At 36.3% G+C, this 24,971-nt stretch overlaps 1 protein-coding gene across 1 annotated transcript in view; it reads right to left on the minus strand.

The window, feature by feature from the left end:
* The window catches only part of Cfap97 (cilia and flagella associated protein 97), a 35,527-nt gene extending 10,857 nt beyond the window's left edge, over window positions 1–24,670 (minus strand). The window contains exons 1-3 of the mRNA XM_047550533.1: window positions 24,538–24,670; window positions 14,277–15,331; window positions 4,888–5,156 (exon numbers count right to left, since the gene is read on the minus strand). Coding sequence (XP_047406489.1) covers window positions 4,888–5,156; window positions 14,277–15,315 — 1,308 coding nt within the window. The 5' untranslated portion in view covers window positions 15,316–15,331; window positions 24,538–24,670. The remainder of the gene's footprint in view (window positions 1–4,887; window positions 5,157–14,276; window positions 15,332–24,537) is intronic.
* Between the last annotated feature and the right edge of the window lie 301 nt (window positions 24,671–24,971).

The following is a 24,971-nucleotide window of genomic DNA, read 5'->3' on the forward strand; positions in this document are numbered from 1 at the left end:
GACACTGTTAAGCTTCTAAATTTTCTGGCTGACAGCAAAGGTACAGCTTTCCCAACCTCAGGTTATTTACTTAGGAGTCAGCCTCTCACCTGGATTTAAGGCCATCACTGTAGAGAGAAGAGCATTGTTACAGAACATGCCCATTCCATTTATCAAGGAAGAAATCCTTTCCTTTCTAGGGCTAGCAGGATATTTACCATCCTGGATCCCAAATTTTTCCATCTTGGCAGCCCTCTTGTATGAGGCTTCAAAGGGCACTCTTACTGACCCTCTCCTCAACCCAGTGGAAGTCCCTTTCCAAATGCTAAGGAAAGCCCTTCCTCAAGCCCCAGCCTGACACCTCCCTGATATCACCAGACCATTCTATCTGTTAATCACTGAGAAAAGTGGGTTCGCTTAGGAGTCTTAGGACACATGTTCAGTCCCACCTTTGGCCCAGTGGCATACCTATGAAGCCACCTAAGCCATGTCTTAGGGTATTGGCCACAACACTTGTCTTAACCCAGGAATTGAAAAAACTTTCCTTTGGGGCTCCCACTGAAGTGCTATCCCTCATAATCTGTTAGAGCTTTTTACTTATAAGGGTCTGCAAACTCTACTGCCCTGTTGGGTGTTAGTTTTGCAAACTGTTCTTATTGAGGACTCTTCCATTTCCTTTGAGACATGCCCTCCTTTAAATCCAGCCACCCTCTTACCCCTGCCTTCCAACCTACATGCTTCAGCAACCCATAGTTTCCTTGAGTCTCTGGAGGAGTTAATACCCTGCCCCTCCAATGTTCAGGAGAGGGTCTTACACAACCCTACTTTCATATGGTTCACTGATGGGACCTCTTTTCTCCATGAGGGGATCTGACAGGCTGGATATGCCATTGTCTCCCTGGAAAAGGTTGTAGAATCAGGACCACTATCAAACAACACCACCAACCAACAGGCAGAACTAATCGCCTTCACCCGCACATTCACCCTTGCAAAAGGAGAATCCCTCACAATCTACACTGACTCCAAATACACTTTTCACATTGTCCTTTCCCATGCTGCTATTTGGAAAGAGAGGGAACTCCATTACCAACTCTAGCTATGTCCTAAACCTCCTCGAGGCTCTTTGCCTCCCAGCAACCATAGGCCTTGTACATTGCCAAGCCCTATTCAATCATCAATCTCTTCAGGCAACAACAAGGCAGATGAGGAGGCTAGAAGAGCAGCCCTATCATCCACATCAGCCCCCATCAAGACTCTCCAGGATCCCTTGCACTCCCCAGGGGAACTATCCAGTCCCCAACCCCCACCTACTGCAATGACATCGCCCTCCCCTGAATCAGCTCTACATCCACAACCAGCACACAGCAGTTACTGAAGATGAATCTTCTTATAAAAATAAAAATGAGGGAATGAAGGGACAATGGGTTAATAAGGTTGCAGCCATTTACTGCTCCCCTGCCATTTTGATGCTTCCATTATTCTGCCACCCCCGCCCCCATCTTACAACCGAGATTGTTAGTCTGAAAACTTCCTAATCAGTCACTGGTCCCATTGTTAGCCCACAAACTTCCTCGTCAGCCATTGGTCAGATCATTATTAGCCCATGAACTTCCAGTGCTTTAGAATAGCTCCCCTGCCACTGTCCCTCTCTCTCTCTCCCTCACCCTTGAGGGCAGACACTCTGCTCGTTCGCTTAATAAAATCTCTTGTGTGAGTTCCTGGGTCTGGAGTGGTTCCTGGGTCTCGAGTGGTTTTCTGGGTGCCTTCACATGTGACTTACATTATGTTTTTACCATTCTAGAGTATAACAAGATCTTATTCTAAAATGGAGGTATTATTCACATACAGACATCCCTAGTAATAAGGGAAATGCAAATCAAAACTACCCTAAGATTTCATCTCACCCCAATTAGAATGGCGATTATCAAGAATACAAACAACAATAGGTGTTGGCGAGGATGTGGTGAAAAAGGAACACTCATACATTGCTGGTGGGGTTGCAAATTAGTGCAGCCACTCTGGAAAGCAGTGTGGAGATTCCTCAGAAAGCTTGGAATGGAAACACCATTTGACCCACTCCTTGGCCTATACCCAAAGGACTTAAAATCAGCATACTACAGAGATACAGCCACATCAATGTTCATTGCTGCTCAATTCACCATAGCCAGATTGTGGAACCAACCTAGATGCCCTTCAGTTGATGAATGGATAAAGAAACTGTGGCATATTTATACAATGGAATATTACTCCGCAATGAAGAATGATAAAATTATGGCATTTGTAGGCAAATGGATGAAATTGGAGAATATCATGCTAAGTGAGATAAGCCAATCTCAAAAAACTAAAGGACGAATGATCTCGCTGATAAGCGGATGATGACATATAATGGGGGTTGGGAGGGGTTAGCATTAGGTTTAGGGTTAGGTTTAGAGTTAGGCTAAGGAGAGCGGTAAGAATGAAGGAAAGAAGGACTGTATAGAGGGAAAAGAGGGGTGGGAGAGGTGGGGGAGGGGGAAAAATAAACATCATTACCCTATGTAAACGTTAAAAATAAATAAACAAAAAAAAATATAAAATAAATAAATATGAATAAAATACTGGTATCTTTTCACTGTTATTAAAATAGCTGAATGTGCAAAGGATTTGGAGAGTAATAAAAGCTATAAGCAGAAGCTGCTGACAGTTTTCATACTGTACATATTCAGAACAGAGAAGACATTAATGGTTTCAACTTTTCACAAGTCCAAACTCCTTAAAAAGTTGAATATATAATTACTAGCATATGACCTAGCAATTCTACTTTAGATATATACCCAAAGGAACTTAGAGCAGTAATTTGAACAGATAATTATATGTCAATGTTAATTATAGCACTATTCACAACAACCAAAAGATGGAAACCCTTTAAGTGGCCATCAGTGAATGAAATGGGTAACCAAAATATTGTATGTCCCTCTGACAGAATATTATTCAGCTATAAAAAGAAATAAAGTCACAATACATGCTATGACATGATGAACACTGAAAACATTATGCTAATTAAAATAAACTCAGCACAAAAGAATAAATATTGTATGATTCTACTTACATGAAATATTTAAAATTGCCAAATTCATCAAGACAGAAGGTAGATTAGAGGCTTTCGGAGGATAGGCTGTTTAACAGATATAGTGTTTCTCTATGGAATGATGATGATGGTTGAGAAAAAGTGGTAATGGCTGCAAACTATTACTGTTGAATTTAATGTTACTGAACTGTACACTTAGAAAAAATTAAAATGGCAAATTTTGTTTGCCATTCAGGTAAACCAGATTTGAATTCGGGTTCTACCATGTATTGTTTGTCTGACACTGAGTAATTCCCTATCTCTCACTCAGCTTATTTTCCCCCAGAAAATAGTTAACTGTATCATAAGGTTGAGGATTAAATTATCTAATATTTATAAAACAGGCATCATGTAATTGCATATTAAATAAAACAGGCTTCAGAGCTAAGTGGGAGAGTAAAAACAAAGTAAACCCAAATATTTGTGACATAAAACGATTTCACATTTTCATAAAACATGAATGAATCTTGAATATTGCTAATGTGATAAGCAAGAAAGCTATTTAACTTATCACCCATTAACCTCATTTAACTTGCTTCTCTGTTATCAACTCTTTGCCACATATAGGATAAACTTCTTGAAGGGTTAAGGCCTACAATTTTTTGTAAATAAACTACCCCAGCTCTCCAACTCCTGGTATTGTGGCTATATTTTAATTTTTAATTTATTTTTTATTTTTTTTAAGATGTTAACAGACCTTTATTTTATTGTATGTGGTGCTGAGAACTGAACCCAGTGCCTCACACATGCTAGGCAAGTGCTCTACCACTGTGCCACAACCTCAGCCCTCCTGGGATTATTGACAGTAATAAATTTAAATAAGAGTTGTTACAAATTTGAGTATACATATATGGTTAAATAGGTAATGAAACATAATAAGGAAATGAAACATAATAAGGGCTAATTTTGGAAAGTCTTGGTAATTTTAACAGCTTTAAAAATTTGCTTCACTCTGAATTTATGTGCTTATTAAAGGTCTAATCTTAGCTTAAGATATTTAGTTTAAGACACACCTATGGACCTGTGTAACTCTACATCAAGTATACCAGAAGAATGAGAAGTTATACTCCATTTATGTACGATGTGTCAAAATGCATTCTATTGTCATGTATAACTAATTAGAACAAATTTTAAAAGTATATTAAAAAAAGAGACCATATAAGATCTTGGTACAGCCACTTATTTACTAGCTCTGTCCTTGGGTAATTATTTGAACCCCTTCAGTCTTCAGTTTTTTTATCTGTAAGATACAGATTTAAAACAGAACCTATCTCAAAGAATTATTGTCAAGATTCAATAAGTTAATATTTGGAAGATACTTAGAACAGTACCTAAGTGTTCAGTAAGAGCTCAGCAAACAGCATAATGTTTCATACAATTAAACTACCTAATTTGACCTACACCAGATGTATTTGTCCTGTATAATAAATGATACATAATTTATTGTAGTTATCCAGGATATAATAAAGTGAAACCAATGTAGTTAGTGACTGAATACTTAACAGACGATACACTCCATTTGACCCTTGAATACTATTTCCTATTTTTCTGTGGTACTCTAGGCAAATTGTGAAACTTTCAGGATTTCCTTTTAATAGTCCCTTAATATATTATTTACCAGGTAAAAAATATATACTGTAGCTTCCAAATTCATAGCTCATAATTTATTTCATACCATATATATCTATACCTACTTTTATGTAATTAAATTTGAAAATGTGGCTATATTTATGTTTTTTTAAGTTGTACTCATAAATCTGTGCAAAGGCATTTTCTTTAATTAAAAGGTTTCAGTTACTTACCAAATTTTCTCTTTCAATCCTTTGTTGTTCCTTCTGTCTATTGAGAGCACTATGATATAACTTAGGGGTATGACCAACTGATCTTCTGGGAATTGCACTTTTGCTTCCTGGTTTTTCAGCCTGCCTTGACAGTTCTTTCAAAAGCCTCTGATTTTCTCGATCAATCTTTCTTACCTCTTCTCTTGTGAAAGAGTAGTTTTTTCTAGGTACTACTGAGGGATGATCAAAGTGGTGTTTTTGTGGTACCTTTTTATCTAATTGCAGAAAAGCTATAGAAATGAACAAAAAAAGGTAAAATGATTAAACAGAGTAGCTATGATGGTAATTAGGCTTTAACCCTTAAAATATAAACCATATTAATTCATGAAAAGATGCATGTGAAATAATGCAGATGACTTCCCAGATTGCAGCCATTATAGGAAAAAAACTTAAGAGGTAGTTTAGAATTGTATGCTTAGTTCTTTGGGCATAAATGTTACACACAAAAAAACATAAACATCTGAATAATAAATGTACATGGTAATGATTCGTAGGAGGTATAATTTACGGAAAATGTTTTCATCATACGTATTTATGTTTCCCTATGGCAGTATAGTTGCTGAGTTCATAAACCTTTGGGATGTATGCACATATATAATAATTTCTTAGCTGTGGTTTTTATTAATTGGAGCACATATGTGAAAAAATGTCCTGAGCAAAGACTGAGGGAAACAACATCAAAAACAAACTCAGAATATTCTGAAACCATCAACTTATCCTGAAAATATTGTACTACAAAAGATTTATGGATCTTACTATTGTCATTAAAATAAATACTTATGTAAAGGACATCTTATCCATTATTAAACATCAGCTGAAATGAATACATTATATAAAAGATGCTTTTAACTAAGAAAATATTTTATATCCTACAATTATCAAATGAATTTTTATCAACATGCTTAAATTTTTTAAATTTCTGTATCTTAAAACGTCACCAGACACAATTATTAAACACTTGTAAAAAAGCTAAAAATACAGACCTTGCTGAATGTTTCTAGTTTACTAATATACTAAACAACGGTAATATACTATATCAGATTAGTAGACAGGGATATTTGTTTTTGTTACAATATTTTTAAAAAGTAACCATTATTTGTGTTTACTTGACTATTTTTGTTATTTCTTTTTCATGGCTAGCATTATACTGTTAAAGCACAGTGCTATAAAGGGAAAAGGTATTTTTACTCCCCTTTAAAAAATGAGCACGGTGCAGGAAAGTTAAATCACTTGGGCAAGGTCACAAAAACAGTAATTCTACCACCCTTCCTAGGTTTAAACCTCAAACAGAAGGCCATGAAACATTACAGAAACTTTCGAAAGAACGATTAAGGCGGGGGATGTAGCTCAGTGGTAGTGCACTTGCCTGACAAGCATGCAGCTCTGGATTCCATCCCCAACACCTCAAAAAACAAACAAAAAAAACCCCAGTGGCTTCCTGACAGGAGAAATATGGAAATTAATGGTTGGTAATTTGTTGAAAACCACACCAACTGGCAAAACTTGAATGAGAACACACCTAGAAAGATATAAATGTGTTGCACGTTTTAAATTATCCTGCTTCCAAGAAATACCTATCTTGTAGAGTTCTGTATGGTTTCTCAATTAATTTAGCTATATATAGAACTCAATAAGATTAAATTCCAAGGGCTGGGGCGATAGCTCAGCTGGTAGAGTGCTTGTCTTGCAAGCAAGGCCCTGAGTTCGAGCCCCAGTATCACACACACACACACACACCAAAAAAAAAAAAAAAAAAAAAAAAAAAAGATTAAATTCCAAAGGAAATTAAAGCCATCATTTCCTAATGACATTTAACAAACTTTTTGAAAGTAAAAAAGGCAATAGCAAAAAAATTTTAAAGATATTTAATCTAATTCAGTTTTAAAAAATTAGCATTCTAGCTCTTCCTGATAGAAAACTACATGGAGTGCTTATATACTGACAGCAAGTGTTACTAGTATATTTTTCTAAAGTAGTTACTTGCTGTACTATATATTTTAGTATAATGTTGTATGCTTTGCATGCTTTGTGATCTCAAATATAAATCCACTCTATTTCCAACTAAGATTTAAAAAAATGTTTTAATATGAATAAACTGCCAGGGATACAGGTATATTTACATAAGTATATATATTTAGACTTACATATTTAAAAATATTGTTTTCCTCTAATTTTTCTTAGTGAAATAATTCTATACTGCTCTTCCCATGTATTTCAATCCATCATCAATAGTGTCACTTCTGGAGTCACCTGACATCACTTACTAGAGTATCAGATTTACTTTTATCTAAGCTATTTGATACAAATGGCATTTAAAAAGTTTACATGTAATGCTGTAATTGGAAATTTTATTCCAAAGGTAAGGTTTTTTTTCTTTTTTTTTTTTTTAATTGTAAACAAATGGGATACATGTTGTTTCTCTGTACATGGAATAAAGGCATACCATTTGTGTAATCATAAATTTACATAGGGTAATGTTGTTTGATTCATTCTGTTATTTTTTCCCATCCCCCCCACCCCTCCCACCCTTCTTTTCCCTCTATACAGTCCTTCCTTCCTCCATTCTTGCCCCCCTCCCTAACCCTAACCCTACAAAGGTAAGTTTTTATTTATATATTGGTTCTTTTAAAAACTTCATCCTATTTCATCTCACCCCAATTAGAATGGCGATTACCAAGAACACAAGCAACAATAGGTGTTGGCGAGGATGTGGGGAAAAAGGTACCCTCATACATTGCTGGTGGGGTTGCAAATTAGTGCAGTCACTCTGGAAAGCAGTATGGAGATTCCTCAGAAAGCTTGGAATGGAACCACCATTTGACCCAGCTATCCCACTCCTTGGCCTATACCCAAAGGACTTAAAATCAGCATACTACAGAGATACAGTCACATTAATGTTCTTTGCTGCTCAATTCACCATAGCCAGATTGTGGAACCAACCTAGATGCCCTTCAGTTGATGAATGGATAAAGAAACTGTGGCATATATATACAATGGAATATTACTCAGCCATAAAGAATAATAAAATTGTGGCATTTGCAGGCAAATGGATGAAATTGGAGAATATCATACTAAGTGAGATAAGCCAATCTCAAAAAACCAAAGGACAAATAATCTCGCTGATAAGCGGATGATGACACATAATGGGGGGTGGGGAGGCAAGAATGGAGGAAGGAGGGACTGAATAGAGGGAAAAGAGGGGTGGGAGGGGTGTAGGGGGGAAAATAACAGAATGAATCAAAAACTATTACCCTAGGTAAATGTATGATTACACAAATGTAACGCCTTTACTTCATGTACAAACAGAAACAACATGTATCCCATGTGTTTACAATAAAAATAAATGTAAAAAAAAAAAATTAAATAAAAACATCCTGTAGTCATATTCATGATGTCTCTTAAAAAAAGAATATATCCTTTTAAAATTGATATTTAAAAGATTATTTTTAAAAATCTAATGTATTTAACAAAGGCCATAATTTAAGGAATAACTAATTTATTAAATTTGCCTTCTTTATTAATAACTTGCTGGGTGAAAAGTTCTGTGATATTCTTCACATTCTCTCTTTTAAATATAGGCAGGCTTGTAACTGCGCTAATCAACAAGGTACAGCCAAAATGATATGCAACTTTCAAGTCTGGGTGATAAAAGGAGACACAGTCCACTCCCTCACGTTTGCTAAAATGTGTGCTTGGGGACCCCTGGGCCATCAGACATGTCTGATTACCTTAACGCTGCCACTGTATGAGGAAGTCAAATCAAAGAGGCCATGTGTAGGCACTTTATAATCCTAGTTTTTGAGTCATCCAAGGTTGCTGCTTTACACAAATAAGTTTTGTGGTGCTCTGTTAACAGAGCAACAGTAACACAAAATCTTATAGCAGGAAGTACAAAATCTAAAATACATGGCACTAGCTTTGTGACAAGTAAAGCTAGAAAGACCTGGAGAAAACTGTTGAAGTCTGATAGGATACAGTGGCAGACTGTTCAACAATACTGTTGGCTATGGTGACAAGAAAATTGGGAAAAATTCCTCTTACACTGGTGGATTTTGCTAAGCAGATCTCTGAGCAGAATGTTGAAAGTACATTCTGGTTTATTTTATACACAATAAGAATCCATAGGATATAGATATAAGCTTAAAAAAAGGAACTGGTCAGTTTTCATGCAAATTATAAAAGAGCCAGGACTTACAAGATTCAGAACAAAACCACTCCTCATGTGTCATGTCTCCCAGAAAGATTCTCAAAGTATTTGAAGAACTGTAGCTGAGGAGACACACCTGAGGAATCTCAGCTATACTTACACTTGATATAGGTCTTGAATTTAGAGACTCGGGGGTATATCTGGAAAGGGGAATATATTTTCACATATGGGAGAAACACAAATAAATGTGTGGCTAGAAATAGGATTGAAGAGATTTTAAGATATGTCTCAATTATTTGACATTCCTCCCATTAAGAGGTAGGGTCTATGTCCCTCCACTTTAAACCTAGAAGAGTTTATGATCATTTCAACCAACACAGCATCAAAGAAATGATGCTATGTGACTTCAGAGGTTAGGTCATAAAAAGCAATGAGATTTCTGTATTGTTTCCCGGGTACATTAGTGCTTGGAGCCTTGTCCAGGAAGCCAGGCCACATGGAGAGACCATGTTTGGGTCCTCTGGTCAGCAGTCCCAGTCTTCTGGTGGTCTCAAGCCTAGGCACCTGACATGTGAGTAAACCAGCACTCAGATAATTACAGTCCTCAGTCCTCAGTCATCGGGTTGCCTCTACTTTTAAGTGTCTCTATCCCAGAAGTGATAGGGTAATTTGTAATGTAGCAATAGCAAGCGATGATTTTTATCACTTTAAAAAAATTTATGTGACAAAATGCCTGTGGGACAAGTATAACCCACAAGCACTTAATCCTTTTTATGTTCTAACTGATTTAACAGTGTTCCTTAGAGATTGAGACTTCGTCAATTTTGTTGTTTTCAAACTTTTTGGTGTATTTACTAACATAAAACACCCTCCTTCATCCCTTTTAGTATTTTACACATCTTGAATTCTATTTTGTGCACTCACAGGATTGATACTTCTCTTTTCCCATTTTTAAAGGAGATTAACATGTCATATCTTTTTCAAACCTTTACTTCACTCTTCCTATACTATTTTAAATATCTTCTTAGGTTGGATTTTCCCCTACCAAATCAATAGGTATTTATTGACCAACTACAGTTAGCATAACAGAAATGCTACCAAAAGGGCTGTCTTATTTTCAATTTTTTATTGGAAAAAAGATCAACAAAACAAAACAGAATGAAAATTTACCATCTTATTTTTTAAGTGTACAGTTCAGTGGTACTGAATGTTATTAAAAATGTTATGCAACCATCATCATCATCCATCTTCATAGCTCTCTACCGTGAAAAATTGCAACCCTATACCTATTAAACAATTAGTCCCCATTTTATCCCTTTCCCCAGCCCCTGGCAATCACAATTCTACTTTCTGTCACAAGTACTTTATGTAATTGGAATCATAGTTTTTTTGAGACTAGTTTATTTCTCTTAGTATAATGCCCTTCCTTTTTTAAAGCTGAATAGTATTTTTAGTTTAACTTCTAACTTGGTGCTACTCTCTTTTGCTAAGTTAAGTCATTCGCTTATTGCCCTCTTCTCCTATGATTTTTTAAAAATCTTTTTACTTCTTATTTTCCTCTCTTAGGTTAACTAAGTAAAATATTTTCCCCCAAATTTCTCCAAAATTTTAGTATTAAATTTTAAAAGATATTTATTCATTCCTTTGATAATAATTAACTATATGTTAATATAACATTTTTTAAAACACAAAAGTGTTAGTAGCAGAACTTAACAGTTTTGCAAATTTTTTAATGCCTGGCTTAATAGAAAGACAGCTGGATTCTCATAGCTGCCTCTGCACAATTGTGCTGCCATTGCCACATAGGCCCTGAAAGACTACTGTACACATGTAGCAGAAGGAGAATATAAAAATCAAGTCAAGTTTAGTTTTATTAGTGAAAACTGTTTCATCCTTGCAGATTCTCTCTAAAATCTTTGGGCTTGGTCTTTTTAAGTTTCAAATATTACATCCTTTATCATGAGAACTGGGCCTCTGTATTGATTTTAGCTTTTTTTTTTTTGGGTACTGGGGATCGAACCCAGGGCCTTGTGCTTACAGGGCAAGCACTCTACCGACTGAGCTATCTCCCCAGCCCGATTTTAGCTTTTTGAAATCTTTAGTAATACGTGGTAGTGTGTTGAGGGTATTAAGATTTCTTATAGCTTACCAACAAAGAAGGGATCGAATGGCTGCTAGGCATCCCCTTTCTTCTGGTATATAACAAGATATGAATCTTACCCTTGCTCAAGGCATTTCACTTCATTCTTTCCTGTGCTGGTATCTTAGTAGAATAATTTAACCAACTCATCAATGCTTCCTCAGTTAAATTTCTTTCTATGTATTTTTCTTCTCAAATTACATACTGTAGGGCTGGGGTTGTAGCTCAGTGGTAGAGGGCTTGCCTAGCACATATGAGGCACTGGGTTCACTCCTCAGCATCACATAAAAATAAATAAAGGTACTATGTCCATCTATGACTTAAAAAAAAATACACACTGTAGTGTTTATTTCATACATAATCTATGTGGTTAATTTTGGGGTCATGCATTTCTAAAACATCTCTATTTTGCCCTGATTTCAGATTCTTCCTAAACTGACAATTTTATATACACAAAGTACAAAATGCTTTCAAATCTAGTCTTATCAACTTTTTCAATGCTCTCCAAATATGTGAGGCTCATGCCATAGCCTGATTCAAAACTTGTTTACTACTCCAAATTTAAGGCCCTTTCTGCCTATTAAAGGGTTTATGCAGTTCAAGGTCAAAGATCTAATTCTAGCATGGCACAATGGTAGTAGTATACAACTGTAATCCCAGCTACTTGGGAGGCCAGGCAGGAGGATCCCAAGTTCAAGGCAACTTACGGAGACCCTGTCTCAAATTAAAATTTAAAAAAGGAAAAAGCTACTGTACCTCAGTGGTTGAACACTTGCCTAGCATGTGCAAGGTCCTGTGTTCAACCCCTAGTACTGAAAAAAAAAAATCTAATTCCAATCACACTTTTTTGAGATTTACATAGCAAAGGCATGTTTAGGGTGGGGATGGAAAAATTCCCCAAGTCCACCTTCCAAAAAAGGAAGCTGAATATTCAGAAATTCTACTAATATTTCAACTTCTACTTTAAAATCATATCTAATAATGCCAGTCTGCACTGATCTTCCCTCCTAATACTTCTTACAGAACCTGAGAACTCTGAATTTAGAATGAAACCTACCATAAACTACACTGACTACCCTGTCCTACAAATGAAGAATCTGGGGCTCAAAATAATTACTGGTTTGTTTATGGACATGTTAATAACACAAAGAAGCCTTAAAATTTTCTGATTCTATGTACAGAATTTTCTCCACCTTGCCATAAAAGTATCCAATTCAACACTGTTTAATTATTCCATGGTCTTTATGGGATATTTGGTTTTATATTCTTTTATTAATATTTGTTTTACAGGTTTAGTATTTTGAAATCTGAATTTGTATTTAATAAACAAAATTTATTTTAAACTGATACATGTGAACACTGTTAGTTATATAGGCATTCCTCACTTTCTGAACTCTTGGCCAATTTATGCTATAAAAACTCACAAAATATTTTACTCAAAATTTACTACTGGAATCAATAAATACTTTAATGCATCTCTGTATGTAAGCCAGTAAAAATGTTTAAATTGAGAGTATGTACAGCATATGCTGCTAAACTATTTTGATAGGATTGTATGTTGTGCTAAAAATTTTTAAAAATTTGTTATACTTTATCACTATCATCTTCCCCACACGAAGTAGATTTATCTTCCAAGAATGTGAAAAACACCATAAAAAAAATATATATTTGAACCAAAGAGGCCTAGGAAAAAATCCTATTTGGTAAAAGTTCAAAGTGATAAAAGTGTATTGCATGAGATAAAAGCAGAAAAGGCACAAGTTTGGTTGTGCCTCCATCTACCATGAGCATGGTTCAATTATATGAGGGAAAAGAAAGAAAATTTACGAAAATATTCTTGGATCTACAAAGTATCAGTGTGTAATGCAGCAAGAATAATGATTTTGAAAATCTAAAGACCTACCTTGCAATGAACTGATATTCATAATTAGTGTTTAAAATGCTATATAATAAAGAATCCTTGGTGGATTGTCATATTATGAATTCCAACAACAGATGTACCAATTGGCAAAATGCCACCTTTGTTCCTGCGCCTTAAAAAGCCCTGAGCACCACTAACTGACAAGACTGCTAGAGCAGAGCTCTCTTCTGTATAGCAAGCAGTATGAATAAAGCTTGCTGCTACATTTCAGCTCAGCCTCTATGTTGAAGTTTCTATGGTATTTTGATTTAATTAGAAATTCAGAAATTTAGGGTGGGATCATTGTTTTCTCTACTTAGAACTATTATATAGGGTCACTACATCCATCTAAGTTTCAAAAATGGGCTAGAAAAGAATAGTTAAGAGGTGTCTGTATTTATTTTAAACAGAACCAAACAGTAGTTTCATGATATCCAGAGGATGGTCCTTGGATCAGCAGAATTGGTATTACCACTGGGCACTAGTTAGAAATGCTGCTTTGGGCTCCACCTTAGTCTCACTGAAGAAAAATCTTCATTTTAACAAGATTCCGTGGCCTATATACATATTAAAGTTTAGAAGCTTTTGTAGACAAAGTTGATTGCCCAATTAGCATACATTCCTACTTTTCCCATCTCCAACTCCACGGTGAGTCTGATTGGTGAGGAATAATCCCACTTCCTTTGCCAATTACTGGTTCAGGAATGGGAATGTAAGCTAATTCTAGGTAATGAGATGTAAGTGCAAGTGGGCTGGAGATATTTCTTTATAGTTTCCTCCACTGAAGAGAGTGAGAGGAAGAGACAATTTCTCTGGACAATGTCAATGTGTACAGATGAATACTGAAAACTGCTTCAGATTATCTCCTAAAAGCCTAAGAATGAAGACATCACCAGAGCTGGAGGAAGAGAGTGGTAGGCATTTTGAGTTTGTGTAAGGCACTAAAATAAAGTTAATGTGAAGCTTCTAGTTTTACTGATAACCTTTGCAATATCTATCTTTTCTGATAATACAAATAATATTCCAGATATTTTCATGATATATCAATCATTTCAATCAACACAAGATAGCTACTCGAAAAATCAGTGTAAATTCACAGCATTCAATATTTAAGCTTAATAAAAAAATTTAATGTACAAATTTTAAAGAGAAAAGAAAATTACCTTTTAAAAGATGATTCAGATCCATTGTGTCATGTAAGACTTTTTGATTATATCTGTGATCTAAATCAGAATCTAACACTGGTGACTTTGGGGCAAGATTAGGTCCATATTTTTCTTTCCCTTTCTTGGCTGTTTTCAAATATTTTGAATCATTTTTTAAAATCTCGACATCTTCATATACCTCTTGACTCACATTTTCTTGCCTTTTAACTTTTACTTTTTGGTCATTTGATGCACCCAATTCAAAAGACTGAACAGGGCTAATGTCTGGAGTTGATAAAGGAGTAACATCTGTCACAGTATCTTCAGATTCCTCTGGGTAGTCACCAATTTTTGGTTTAGTTCTTGAATGCTGTGTTCCTGCTGATTTTATTCTTGACTTATATTTCTGTTTTGGTGATAAGAGGGTTACACCAGATATATGTTTCCTTGATAATGGACGGGAATGAGATTTACAAATATCTGATACTGCATCTGAACAGTCTGTACCTGAACTTGAAGATGAGGAAGACAAAGAAGAGGAAGAGGAACTTATTTTGGAATACTTTTTGCTCACGCTTTTTTTGAAGTTAGTAGATGATTTAGCTGACCTGGACTTCACATGTTTTTTGCCATCATCACTGCTTTCCTCTCCATCAGTATAGTAATCATCTTCACCTTCTTTTACAATTTTGGGAATTCTATTTGGAATGGGCAAATGTATTTTCTGTCCTGTTGCAGCATCACTCAATTTTTTCGAGCCTGAAGAAGTGGTCAATGATGAAGAACTGGTATGCAAAATATCATTCTTTACAAGATGTTCATCTGGAGGAATTTTTGCTTTTCTTTCATTTCCCTTCTCAGTAAGATAACATTTCTTTGTTTGTATTCCAAATTTCAAGTTTATATTTCCTGTATTCTTATTTATTCTCTCTTCAGGGTCATCATTTTGCTTTTCCACAACTAAGTTACTTTCACATTTCTTTGCTTGTTCTTCAAAGTCACTATCAAAGAAAGAATGGTCAACTTCACCTTCTGATATATCTTCAAACCGATCCATGATGGCAAAAATATATCTGAAAAAGAGTAAAGTGTAAATATCAGACTAAAAAGTAACTTACAATTTTTTTTAAATTTTATATTAGTTGTTTTAGCCAGCTTTTTATTGCTGTGACTAAAGGACCTGACAAGAACAACTTTAAAGAGGAAAAGTTTATGTAGGGGCTCACAGTTTCAGAGGTCTCAGTCCCTTCTTTTTGAAGGCACTCATAAAAAACTGCACTAGTAGCTTGGAAGATGTGACACAATCACCCACAGAAGACGACAGGGGAAGAATATATATCTGTATCTGTTAAAGAGGGTTTGGTTTAAGAGACATTTCATAGCAGACAGTCAATGCCTAAAATAGGGAATTCAAGGCACACTAGTTAGACACATGAAGTTAAATATTTGAAGAAATGGATAAAAATGTTTGGGATCATGGGTTAGGGACCACTGTTTTTGTTACAAACCTTAAATTACTAGTTGAACTATAAATTTATATATATGTACTACAATGATTTAAAATATTTTATTATTTTAATAATTGGAATGAAATTGGAAACATCATGATAAAGTCATAGCCTTTAAAAAGTATTTACCTCTGTTGTTAACAGTGATCTAAAAAAGCAGTGTCACATTATCTTTTACTGATAGTTCAGTTTGATCTTTAGTACTATTCTCCACTACAAAAACCATGATTCCCTGGAAGGCAGCTGATTTTATTGCTGGAGGTAAAGAAAAACAAGCACCTTATTACATTACCTTATCATGGTCAGAAAGCATGATATTCAAATATGCTTTTGAGTTATGACAATGAAACAAAGGATCCAGTTTAAAGGGGCTACCACTGTATAAGCTAGACAATTTAGTACTATAAAAACAAAAAATATTATGTAAAGATTATTAAAATTTATGGAAAGTCATGAGTTCACAATGATCAAAAAGAATGGATAATATTAAGTTAAAGGAAAGGCACGTAAGTGTTCTCAATAACATGTTATTGCCAATAATGCAATTACATGCTCATCACTATATTCAATGTAATTGACTATAATCAATTCCATTATAGCAAAACAGGCTGTAGTCTTTAAGTGACCTTGTAATCTGAGAGGTTATAAAAACAAGTATAGACATGATTTAGAAATAAATCAAAATTTCTATAAGCAATAACGTAGTCCAGTATGATGATGCATACCTGTAAACCCAGTGAATCCAGAGATTGAGGCAGGAAGATCACAAGTTTGAGACTAGTCTCGGAAAATTAATGAGACCTTTTCTCAAAATATAAAAAAGGGCTGGGGAAGTAGCTCAGGGGTAGAGCACTTCTGGGTTAAATCACCAGGACCATCACCACTAATAATGATAATAACAATAATTAGGCTAAGTATGTGTGATAATTATTTTATAACCATTGAATAATTTTGTTTGCCTTTAAGTGTTTGAGGACTTCAAGATATTCTCATTACACTTATAAAACTTGGGTCAATTATTATTATTTTGTATGTATGTATAGTGCCGAGGGTTCCAGCCTTTAGACTTTAACTTTAAAAATTTAACTATAATACATTTTTAAGTGCTTAAGGGAATCAATTCAGTAAGTTTGGACTTTGAAGTTTTATAACAAAGTCTAAGTGCTTAGGAGGATTTCCTTAGATTTGAAAGTGTATCTTGATGTGTGCTTGAGATACTTAAGATAATAAAACATAATAAAAAAAATTGTGGTGGTAAGCAATTTTGCAAATGGTGTATAATGTTCAGGGAAATATATATATAAAAGCTATTTATAATCAAAATATAAGTGAGTTTTAAAATTTTAACCCAAAATTAGATTTAAACAGAAATATGTTTAAGTATATCTTAATATTTAGGAAACTTGATTATAAAATTTATATCTAATAAACATTAAAATACAAGATGTATTATTTTCTATAGCACAGATTAATGTCCTCTTTACATTTTAAAGTTCAAATAAACAGAGGTGACTCTGGAGGTGTAGCTCAATGGTAGACTGCTTGCCTATTCTGCCTAATGTTTGCCTAGGGTCCTGGATTCAGTTCCACTACTGCAAAATATAAACAAACAAACAAACAAAAAGTCAAATTAACAGAGAGGAGCTTTCTTCCCAAGTCCCCAAAATAAGATGCCTAGTAAGGTTTTAGACTTTGTATTTATGCACATAGAAATCAAAGTCCTCTCATTCATTTATGAAAACTTAAATGGCTTTTAGAGTATTTCACAGTTAATTTTCAGAGTCATGGAAAATCCACATACCCTTTGAAATCAGTTACTTCGTTTCTGCAAATTTATCCTAAGAATATAATATTTAAAATAACTATCACGTGTAATACTGAAAACTTGTATAAAAGTTATGATTCCATCAAAGTAATAATTTAGCTCATCAGAGGTAAGCAAACTATTGTCCAGGACCAAATCTGGCTTACCTGTTTTTGTAAATAAAGTTTTACTGGAATACAGCCTCATTCATGAGTTTTGATATTATCTCTGACAGTTTTCATACAACTACAGAGCTGAGTACTTGAGACAGAGGCCCTATAACCCACAAAGACAAATATTTACTAACTGACCCTTGACTGAAAAAGTTTATAAACCTGATATAATATATAAGCATGAAAAATATATACAGAATATTTGTCATTAAATAATACAATTTAATAACTGTATTCATACAATTTATACATTTAAATAAAAACTAGGAGACAAAAATAGAAATTAAAAATTGATCTGTTACAACAAAAGTCACAATCCTACTGCACATTTTCATATATTTTTTTAAATTTTATTTTTACGGACTGCACTTTGCCCCATTGTATACAAACGGGGCACAACTTTTCATTTCTATGGTTGTACACGATATAGATTCATACCATTCATGTAATCATACATGTACATAGGGTAATGATGTCTGTCTCATTGCACTATCTTTCCTTCTCCCGCCCCCTCCCCACCTCATTTCCCTCTACACAATCCAAAGTTCCTCCATTCTTCTCTTGCCCCGCTCCACCTCCCCTTTATGTATAATCATCCACTTATCAGAGAAAACATTCAATCTTTGGTTTTTTGGGATTGGTTTATTTCACTTAGCATGATATTCTCCAACTCCATCCATTTAATATGGCTAATGCCGTATTTTATTTTTCTTTATGGCTAATTTCTTTATGGTATATACCAGTTTCTTTATCCATTCATCTATTGAAGGGCATCTAGGTTGGTTCCACAATCTAGTTACTGTGAATTGAGGCTTTATAAACATTGATGTGGCTGCATTAGTGTAGTATGCTGATTGTAAGTCCTTTGAGTATAATGTAAAACCACTTCAAGTTTTCTGAGGAATCTACATGCTGCTTTCCAGAGTGGCTGCACCAATTTGCAATTCCACCAGCAATGTATGAGTGTGCCTTTTCCCCACATCCAAGACAACACCTATTATTGCTTGTGTTCTTGATAATAGCCATTCTAATTGAGGTAAGATGAAATCTTAGGGTGGTTTTGATTTGCATTTCTCTAACTACCAGAGATGTTGAACATTTTTTCATATATTTATTGATCGCCTGTATATCTTCTTCTGCGAATTGTCTGCTCATTTCCTTAGCCCATTTATTGATTGGGTTCTTTGTATTTTTGGTATAAAGTTTTTTAAGTTCTTTCAAAATTTAGAGATTAGTACTCTATTTGAAGTGCATGTGGAAAAGATATTTTCCTACTCTGTAGGCTCTCTTTTCACATTATTGACTGTTTCTTTTGCTGAGAAAAAGATTTTTAGTTTGAATCCATCCTATTTATTGATTCTTGCTTTCATTTCTTGTGCTCTGGGAGTCTTGTTAAGTTAGTCTGGTCCTAAGCCAACATGATGAAGATTCGAGTCTATTTTTTCTTCTATGTGGTACAGGGTCTCTGATCTAATTTCTAGTTCCTTGATCCATTTTGAGTTGAGGGTTAGAGATAGGGGTTTAATTTCATTTTGTTACATATGGATTTCCAATTTCCCAGCACCATTTGTTGAAGAGGCTATCTTTTCTACATAGTTATGTTTTTGGCACCTTTGTCTAATATGAGAAAACTGTATTGAGGTAGGTTTGTCTTTGTGTCTTCTATTCTGTACTACTGGTCCACCGGTCTATTTTGGTGCCACTACCATGTAATTTTTGTTACTATTGCTCTGTAGTATAGTTTAAGGTCTGATATTGTAATACCTCTTGCATCAGTCTTCCTGCTCAGGATTACTTTGGCTATTCTGGGTCTCTTAATTTTCCAGATGAATTTCATGATTGCTTTCTCTATTTATATGAGGAACGTCACAGGGATTTTAATTAGAATTGCATTGAAACTATAGAGCATCTTTGGTACTATGGCCATTTTGACAATATTAATTCTGCCTATCCAAGAACATGGGAGATTTTTACATCTTCCAAGGTTTTCTTTAATTTCTTTCTTTAGTGTTCTGTAGTTTTCATTGTAGAGATCTTTTACCTCTTTTGATAGATTGATTCCCAAGTATTTTATTTTTTTTTGAAGCTATTGTGAATGGAGTAGTTTCCCTAATTTCTCTTTCAGAGGATTCATCACTTATGAAAAAAGTGCATTAAATTTATGCATGTTGATTTTATATCCTGCTACTTTACTGAATTCATTTATTAGTTCTAGAACTTTTCTAGTGAAGTTTTTCAAATTGTTATATTTTTATTACTGTCACGAAATAGTGTTTGTGCAATAAATGATGAATAGGAGTCTGCTCAGTGTTTGAAAAGAAATAAACTGAGTCAGACATACTGAGGCTTAAAATTTGATTCTGACACTTCTGTTTGATTTTGAGCATATGAACAAAGATGTTTATCACAACACTAATAGCAATGAGTTAGAATCAATTTCAATGTCTAAGAGGAAATGGATCAATAAAATGTTTTGCAAGCATTTGTAAATTGAGATCTACAAAAATATTTATGACTAAAATAGCAGAATTAAATGATCAACAATACAAGTATATAAAACTTAAAACATAAACCAAACAATGCTATATTTTTCATTGACATAGACACATTAAAAAAATTCATATAGCATGAACTGGAAAGACATACAGTAAAAATCCACGAATATAAACTTATGAGCGGGAGGGGAGGCTTGAGGCTTGTGCAGGGTGTATCATCATAGGCTATCACAAACCTCTAAAGAATATGACTGACAATTATGACTAATCATTAAAATCCAATTCTCCCTACCCAGGTTCAAAAAGAAAAGAGAGATCTTAAGCATGAGGAAAGAGCAATCCTACTAAGTCATAAAAGAACTGTAAGTTTCCCTAAATGATTTGCCCACACTAAGTAAGTACATGTTTAGATAAACTTATTAATAGATATCTGACCATCTCAATGAATGTTTCTGCTTGATTTTATCGGGTCATACATCAATACAAAAAGCTTAAATTTTCTGAATCACTCCTCCCCCATTCCTAGTTGCTTTTAAAAACATATTCAGATCATTCCAACCCACATCCCTAAGAAAAACTTGTTTAAAATTTAAAGAAATAAAATTACACAGCATAAATATGCCTCACTTGTATTAGTGCTATATGCTCTCCTATTACTAATAGCTATCTGGAGTATTTACTAGTATTTACTATATACAAGCAATGCAACTTTAATAGGTTTTGTCATTCCAATTTTCCAAAAAAGAAACTGAAACAGAGCAAGAACTTGTCCAAAGTCACACTGCTAGTAAGGAGCATAGCCAGGATTCCAAAGCAGGCACACTTTAAAGAGTATTATCTACTGTTTGTTCTGCTTCTTAGGACTATTTGTGCTTCTATTATATGTTATATCCATGATTTTGAAGTAAGATGGGCAAAATAATAAGAATTAGATAATAATACTTCCCAACTTTAAATTAACAAGTCATTCCCATCTCAATCTAAGCTTGTGAACAAAACCCCCTTTCCACAGAGAAGTAGTGCATTTCAAAAGTATTGCCAGCAAAGAGTGCTAATTCTGGGAGTCACTAATCTTGAAATGTTTCTAGAATGCCTCTTTTTGGGTGTATGACATAACAGAAGAATTTGTTACCAATCTCTATAATTTTAAAGGAGACCTATATCAAGTTTTTTTATGATGGTATATGTACATTAGTAGGGAGCATTCATTTCTTAGAATGAAGAAACTAAGGCCTGGCAAATACAAGTGACTTGAGTAATTTAAATGTAGCTTAAGAATGAAACATTTTCAATGTCAGGTTTTTGGAAAACGGGTGCCCAACCTGTAATAACTCAGATACGGTTATGTAGGAAGGTGAAGAACGAAGATGTGCTGAGCTTAAAAAGGTTCAGAGTCAATTTTAAAAAGTGCTGGAGCTCACCCGGCAGCAAACTATGACTTGGCAACCAAAAAAGTTTTTATAAGTTCTTGTATCATACAGGTAAAGCAGCACACAGTCTTAAAGGTTTTTATGATGGTGTATGTGGCATGTAGTAAATGTTGGGGCTGACATTCTTCCTAAACCCCTGCCCTGACAAGATTTTTACCTTCCCCTCTACCCCATGGCTAATATTAGGTGTATTATATTTTGCTTGGTCAAATAACTTCCTGAATTGAAGCATTTAATTCTGTGACCACGGTAAAGAGTCTAGAATCTAAGTCATGATTAGAACAATGACTAAGGGAGCTGGCACTGCAGCATACGCCTGTAATCCCTAGCGACTTGGGAGCCTGAGGCAGGCAGATGGCAAGTTCGAGGCTAGCCTCAGCAACTTAGCAAGACCACATCTCAAAATAAAAAGGGCTGAGAAGGTAGCTCAGTGAAGCCTAAGTCATTAAAAAGATTGGATGACCACTTGCTGGGATGCTGCAAAGGAAAGTATCTTTCCCAACCTCCAACTAGGTCTAAATCCCAAAGTCTATCCACAGCCAATTGACTACAGATACACCTTTGAAATCCCTGTCACATAATGAACCGTTTCCTATTTTGCCTGTGAAGGGTCTCAGAATATACCACCCAAAATATGCCATTTTAGCATAAGGATCATTTTGAGCTAAAGACAACTGAGAATCAACAGATGTAGAAATAACTCTCAAACATTCCTTATTTGACTAAAATCAGAAATTTTCAAATAATGAGAACAGCCATAAAATTCCCCTCTCCCAAAGAAGGTATCTGACCATGAAAAAGAAAGATGGCACTGAGGGACCTGTACAAATAGACCCTCAAAAAGCCCTTATCTTCCATTCATTCTCCCTTATGTATACCTTTCCACAGTTTATAGTCCCTAGAGACCTATAATCTTTTTTTCTTTGTCTTCTGTTTCCACAATTTATTGTTTTCTTTGTTAAAAAAAAATGGTACATAAACTCTCAGGCCTAGCTACTTCTTCAGATCTTCACTTCTTTTTCAAGAAAGCTGTGTGTCATGACAAAAATTAATGTCAAATAAAATTCAGTAGGCTTTTCACTTGGTGATCTGTCTTGTCAATTTAATTTCCAGGGCTTCAGCTACAGAGTCTAAGAGGCTAGAGGAAGAGGGTTTTCTTCCCCATCTCCTATACTTATCTCCTTATCAGACTGGTTACAGCTGGCATGCCTATAGTCCCAGCTACTTGGGAGGCTGAGGTGGGAGGATGACTTGAGTCCTGGAGTTCCAGACCAGCCTTGAAACACAGATCATCCTCATCTCAAAAAAAAAAAAAAAAAAAAATCCATGCCTTACCAGATCACATTGGGAGTGTCTGACGTCTTGCTCATTTTTACATCCCCAGTGCCTAAAGGAGGACCTGACAAATAGTCATTTAAAGAATGTTTATCATGAAGGCGTCTGGGGTTAAGATACTTAAGATTGAGTTCTTATTCTGCTCTTTGCTAGTGATAGCACGCAGAAAAATGTTTTCAACCTAGTTTCCTGCACTTTCCTTCACTCCCTCCAGATATATACAACAGAATTATCCCCATATGTGTATTTCCAGTAATAGTCCCCAACAGTTATAAACCATCTGCTTTCCTAAGTGGTCACAGTTCATCAGAGGTGATGCATTGCCCAGGGTCTTGGGAAACTTTTCAGGTTTAAATTTAGATTCATAGTATCTAACAGGGTTATTGGAAGGTTTTAAACACTCATCATTTTACTTAATTTACAGGAAAATTTATCCAACAATCCCCTAAGTAACTCTTGCTAATGTTTACTTCACAGCAGGATCCAGAGCTAGGCTGGTGGGCGTGCCTGTAACCCCAATGACTGAAGAGGTTGAGGCAGGAGGATCGACAAGTTGGGGGCCTCAGCAATTCAACGAAGCCTTAAGCAACCTAGCAAGACTCTGTCTCAAAATTAAAAAAATAAATAAATAAATGAAAGGGCTGGGGTATATCTCAGCAGTACAGCACCCTGGGGAGAATAAATAAGATAAACGGTGCCTTCATAAAGAAAAGATTCTCTTCAGAAGACATGGGGGGGGGGGTGTGGAGGGTAAAATTATGTAATAGTTTATCACACAATAATAATAACCCTTTGTTATTCAATCAAGACAAGATTTTGCCAAAGCCTGCGTGGGAGTCACTGGGACGGCTCACAAGTTGCAAAGGTCATGCAGAGCTACCAATAGAAATACTGGTGCTTTGAGGATATATCAGGAACTACACACATACACACACACACACACTTTGGCATTTTTTAAACTGTCATTTGGTTCATGTGACATCACATTTCTGTAGCTATATAACAGGGCCCCAAGTCCATACCCAATACACAAAAATCTCAGCCCAAAGTAAACGTTTGTTTTCCAGGTATCTGCAGCTCTATTCACCACCCCATCACGACCCCTTGCCAAGGAGGTAGGCAGAAGACGGTCCCTTAGGCCTCAGGGTTCAGATTCGAGTACGCAGGTGGGCAGCAGCGGCCAGAGCCCAAGTACCGGTCGCAGCCACATTCCAATTCAGAGGCGACCCAGACCCGAGCCGCCTCCAACGCATCTTGAGGGCAGGACGGCCGTTCCCACAGGGCGGGCAGGGGTGCGGACGACCACAGGCCCGGCAGCCTTTGTTGTGGTTACACCCGCCGCTCCGGGGGCTGGCCGGGCCGAGGTAGCCGAGCAGAGGGCCTGCCTTCCGACCTCCCGCGCAGGCTTGCTGGTACCCACCCCGAGTGCTCGCCGCCGTTTGGGCCCCGGGGAGGGGAAACGGATCCCGAACCGCGGGGATGGTGGCGGACGCGCCCCGGGGAGGGACAAAAGGGGAGTCCGCGCTGTGCTCACCTGGGAGCCGCCGCTACTACAGCTCTCACGCGGCGCCAGGGCGCTCGCGACCTCGCTCGTTCACTGGCATTCACGCACGCACGCGCTGGCGCGCTCCCGCGGCCCCTGCACGCGGCCCCGCGGCGGCGCGCGCTTCCGGAGCGGAAAGGGAAAGGGGGGCCGAGAGCGCCGCGGGCGCGGCGGAAGCTAGTGGCGGCCGGCGCGCGGTCCCGCGCGGCCCCCCGCGGCGGCGTCATAGAGCGCGGCGGCGGCTCCGCGGCGCGCCCGGGTCTCGCGAGGGGAAAGAAATCCCTCCAGGCCTGTGCTGCTGGTGCGTGCGGTACTTCCTCCTCCCACCCTTTAACGCAGAGCGGGTGGGTAGCCGGATCGTGGATAGTTTCACAGCGAAAGCGGTTTTGATGATCTTGGAATTCTTTACCAAAAGGACCAGAATG

This window comes from Sciurus carolinensis, chromosome 4 (genome assembly GCF_902686445.1).
Source record: "Sciurus carolinensis chromosome 4, mSciCar1.2, whole genome shotgun sequence".
NCBI lineage: Eukaryota > Metazoa > Chordata > Mammalia > Rodentia > Sciuridae > Sciurus > Sciurus carolinensis.